Source organism: Hyposmocoma kahamanoa, unplaced genomic scaffold (genome assembly GCF_003589595.1).
Source record: "Hyposmocoma kahamanoa isolate Upper Pololo Valley unplaced genomic scaffold, ASM358959v1 92, whole genome shotgun sequence".
Classification (NCBI taxonomy): Eukaryota; Metazoa; Arthropoda; class Insecta; order Lepidoptera; family Cosmopterigidae; genus Hyposmocoma; species Hyposmocoma kahamanoa.
This window is the reverse complement of record NW_020654748.1, coordinates 3,118,104-3,122,983: the sequence shown is the minus strand read 5'-3', so window position 1 is coordinate 3,122,983 and position 4,880 is coordinate 3,118,104. Positions and strand designations below refer to the sequence as shown.

General features: G+C 34.6%; 1 protein-coding gene across 2 annotated transcripts in view; it reads left to right on the top strand.

Moving 5' to 3' along the window:
- Positions 1-763: 763 nt before the first annotated feature.
- Positions 764-4,880, top strand: part of LOC113236625 (N-acetylneuraminate lyase-like) — an 18,183-nt gene continuing 14,066 nt past the window's right edge. The window contains exons 1-2 of one of the 2 annotated variants that reach the window (XM_026472786.1): positions 764-836; positions 3,688-3,820. In XM_026472786.1, coding sequence (XP_026328571.1) covers positions 768-836; positions 3,688-3,820 — 202 coding nt within the window. In that variant the 5' untranslated portion in view covers positions 764-767. The remainder of the gene's footprint in view (positions 837-3,687; positions 3,821-4,880) is intronic. The other variant, XM_026472787.1, reaches the window with a different exon arrangement.

The window sequence follows — 4,880 nt, the reverse complement described above, 5'->3', positions numbered from 1 at the left end:
TACATATAGTTAGTACGTTATACAATTGACCATAAAGTTCATTATGCTATGTTACAAAAATTCGTTCCCACTCCGACCCGCGGCAATTTAAATTGAGCCTAACGTAATCAACACTTTGAGCGAAACATTTTGAGTTATTAACATATCTGGAATCGAAATGAGATCTATATTTTATATCTTATTTACTATTACTTTCACTTTTCAACCGACTTCAAAAAAAGGATGAGGTTCTCAATTCGTCTGAATGTTTTTTTTTGTAAGTATGTTACGCGATAACTCCGCTATTTGTGAACCGATATTGATGATTCTTTTTTTGTTAAAAAAAGGGTACCTCAGAAGTGGCCCCATTTAAATTTGAAGAAAATATTCCACCTCTAAGGGTGGTAAACTAGGGGATGAATGCCTTTTGAGGTCGGTTTTTTTAACCGGAGGTTAGGTTATATTGTTAAGCAAATACCTCGAAAGTAACCAAAATGCAAATGTGTTAGTTATGTTATGACAAGGAGAGCAGGAGTGTTACTGTAGCACGTATTATTATATATATGCTACATTTCAATGTGTGGCAGCGTTATTTTTGTCTTCGTTATCTTTTAGTTTTGATGTAAATATCATAATTAAGTTCTATCGTAACTGACGGTCTACTCTTTTGCTTATCATGCTCACATAATAAAGCTATTCTGTTTTACTCTTAGATAATTTTTAATTCCTATATAAATAAAATATTTACCTTTGTTTAGTGAATAATGATAAAGAAAACCTTAATTACCATGGCCATAAGAATTATATTTCTTGGGTTCGCAATGTTCGTCGCTACTGCAGATGGAGACAGCGGCAGCGTAAGTAATTTGTTATCTTAATTTTTATTGTGTAATGTTTAGAAGTTAGTCTTGTTTTTACATAAGATGTATATTGTAAAAAGTTTTTTAAAAATATGTGTACCCTTTTTAGTTATAAATTTAATTTGCGCTTTCGTTTTTGGTACGGGTTTGTTAATTAAATGGCATGTAAGTGAGATTACGTGTAATACCATCACGCCATGATGGCCGTTTTGACGTTTGTCCGTTCATCAAGTTTCGTATTAATTCATAACTACGTTGAAGGAGCTAATTAATGTACGTTGTTGTCAATAGTGACGTGCAGTAAAATTTATGGATCGTATAACAACAAATGCCGAATTGTGTCGTAAAATTTTACGGAACAATTCGGCATTTGTTGTTCCAAATTCGAAATTAAAAAAAATGAAATCTAATACGATCGTCACTAATGGGATCGCTGGCCAGTACAACTTCTACCTCCGGCAAACTCGACTAGACGATATATTAAGTAAACATTTTTATTTTATTAAAACTTTTTAATCTGCTGCATTATTTTTTCGATAGTTAATTGAGATTGGGGACTAGCCTTGGCTAGATGGAGTGACGTTTTGTGAAAGACTGCTAGCAGCAAAAGCGATGCGACATACTGAGGACCGGGCTAAAGGGCACACATTAGGAGAGGCCTATGTTTTTTTTACGACACCATCCGTTTTATCAAGTTATCAAATTGACACAAAAACCACTTGAAAAATCTATAAAAATGTTAAACACTAAGTAAGGACCCGGACCGGATGGTATTCCAGCCTATTTTACTGTTAGTTGCACGAAAATCCAACTGCGTCCACAATCAATAATCTTTTAATTTGTCCTTGGATCATGGCGTCTTCCCTACTCGTTGGAAAATCGCTCATGTGATACCTATACCTAAACCAGGTAACCTCAAGAACATTCAAAACTATTGTCTAATTTCATTGATGTCTTCATTTGGTAAATTATTTGAGTCAATTGTTGACCCATCTTAAAATATTACCTTAAATCCGTCTTGATCCCCGAGCAACATGGTTTTCGTTTAAATATCTCCACTACCACCAATTTGGCTTGTTATGTCTCACATCTCTGTCAAGGGGTAGGTGACGGTCGACAAGTCGATGCCTTATACACGGACGTTAGTAAAGCTTTTGATCGAGTGGACCATCCACTACTTCTTGGGAAACTGGATTGCTGTTGTGTACATGGGAAAATTTTGAAGTAGTTTGCTTCTTAACTGCAGAACAGATTCCTAAAATGGTTGTTGGTGGTTGCGAACCAGACCTTTTCTCACTTCCTCGGGGGTTCCCCAGGGTTCCCACTTAGGTCCTTTTCTTTTCCTTGTCTTTATTAATTGACCTCGGTAGCGTAATCAAACATTCCAAATTTATATTTTTTGCAGATGACTTAAAAATATACAGAACCATTGATGTTTATACGACACGATTATGCTACAAGAAGATCTCGATAGAAGATCAGTCTGGACTAGAGATAACAAATTACCCTTAAATATCAAAAAGTGCAGGCTTATTAAATTTTCCAAGAAAAAAGTTCAATTTCCTACGTCATACTCCATTGATGAAGCCATTCTTGATGAGATCAATCATATAGGAGACTTAGGAGTCATATTTGACAGCATCATTAATGGTTCTCTCCGGATGTTGGGCTTCGTGTGGAGGTTGTAAGTCCTTTAAAAGTATCACTACGTTAAAAATGATTTACTACGTCCTAGTTCGTACTAATTTAGAATATGCATCTCCCATTTGGATCTCTCTCTCTCTCTGTCTCTCTCTCTCTCTCTCTTTCTGTACGAAAATCAAATAGATCGCATAGAAAGCGTACAAAAACTATTTCTCTTTTTCCTCACGGTCCTCCAATGAAAGCTGCACTTATTGAAGGGATACGAAGACAGACTAAATGATTTTCAAATGTGCACCCTTCAACGTCACCGCTGGATTGCCAATCAAGTTTTTCTATACCTATATATTTTATTTCGGGGCAAATTGATTGCCCTAAAGTTTTATAGCAACTTCGGTTTTCTACTTCTCGTCGCAACGCCAGGCTAAGTAATTGCCGTCCTTTTAATATCAAACAATGCAGAACTAATGTTGGCTCCAATGCTATTTTCAACCGAATTTGCCGTGAGAATAAATTACACACAGTAAACGCTTCGGATACTGTGTTATATGTGCGCGCTGTATTTGCCTATTATTGGGCTTACACTCGAGTAATTTCTGCACTTTCATTTTATGTCCATGTTTAATAGTGTATTTATGTTGGCGAATCTAATAAATAAATAAATAAATATGCTACATTTGTTTGTCTTAAAAACGGAATTTTGTATCATTCGACGTAAAAATGTGTCATTAAATTCAATGTGGACTCAGGTTTAGACCTAGTGACTCCCAAATGTACCTTTACTACCGGCAATACAATCTTGAACCTCTAAGATAAGATCAGAGTGCTTAAAAAATCTTAATAACCACTGAAGATAATGTTTAAGGGTCAAGACACATCGAAGGGTAATTGCAATTAATGTAGGATGCCATTGGCAACGACCTCTCTTAGTAACGGAGCTCAAGCGGGACCCAATTCAATTCAACGGGACACAATTCTATTACCTTTGTGAAATTGAGCTGGTTACCTCAAGCGCCAACTGAGGTATTTTAGTTGCCTTCCTCTGAACGTCGATGATGGCAAAACTTTGTATTTATTTTAAATGTCTTATCAAGGGTGTTAATTTGGAGTTACTTTAAAAATAGGTAAAAGCCGGTGTGTGAAAATGAACTTTGTGCTTTAAAATACTATTGAGAAAGTAACGCGACGATTTATCACACTTCTTCAGCAGTCTGAGCTGAAAACCCGCGGCTTAGTGCTGCCAGCATTCACTGCGTTAAACGACGATGGGACTATTAACTATGAAAATATACCTGCCTACGCTAAATATTACGCTGATCATGGAATCACGTCTGTTTTAGGTAAGTGCGTCCTCAGAATAGGTTACGGGTAATGCGACTGAAATGCGAAAATCTTGGGAAGACTTGTGTTGTGTGAGCATTCTGACTTATAAATAAGCCTAATACTGGGCTCATATGGTAACTTAATAATAATTTTAAAAACAATAATGTAATTATAATTATCAATACAAAGATCGAACGCTTAGGAAAAATCCTTCGATCCAATCGGATTCCAACCGACGTCTTTTAGCAAGCCGTGCCAGACTCTCTCCTAACTGACCTATGGAACAAACCAGCAGATTTTACGAATTTTTCTATGTGCTTGTTGTGCGTATTATTAACATTATGCTTCAATTATTAAAGCGGCATTTCTAAAAAACAAATTTGTCGCTGGTAGCTATAAAGGTACCTGGCTGAGTGAAAAAATACTATCTTCCTATACTTATTTTTTCTGATCTTTTCTTTTTTAAAACAAAGATCTGCCTTTGAAATAGTAGAACGTCGTGATATTTAATAAACTTAATATTCTTTTATGCCAGATCACAGATACCAATCTCTTAAATCTCAAACACGGGATTTCCTGTACTATGTGTATAGTCACCACAAGTTACTATTCTTCTGAACACTGTTTCAAAACAAACTGCTTTAAAACTATCAAACGATTAGTCACCTGCACTCAGATATCATTTGGTCATTTGCACAATATATTCAAGGTTCGCAGTATTACAAAATATTTCTATATTAAATACATAATAGTGTTGTCTATATACGTTTAATGTATTATTAGTATGTATTATTTTATTATTAATATGTATTGATATTCATGTACTATTTATCTTATTTTAATGTTCTTTTTCTTCTCATATTGTTTTTCTTTTATCAGAGACAGTATTATTTAATTTCGTTTAATATTATATATAATTTATTCACCCTTATTTTTATTCTTAATATTGTACGTCCATTATCTGTAATTATTTTAGTGGATGACTGTAATTGGCCTATTCAAAAAGTGTTAAACGTATGTTAAGGTTAGAATTGTATTAAATATGGCTGTTGTTATTTCAAATTAATAAAATATAAT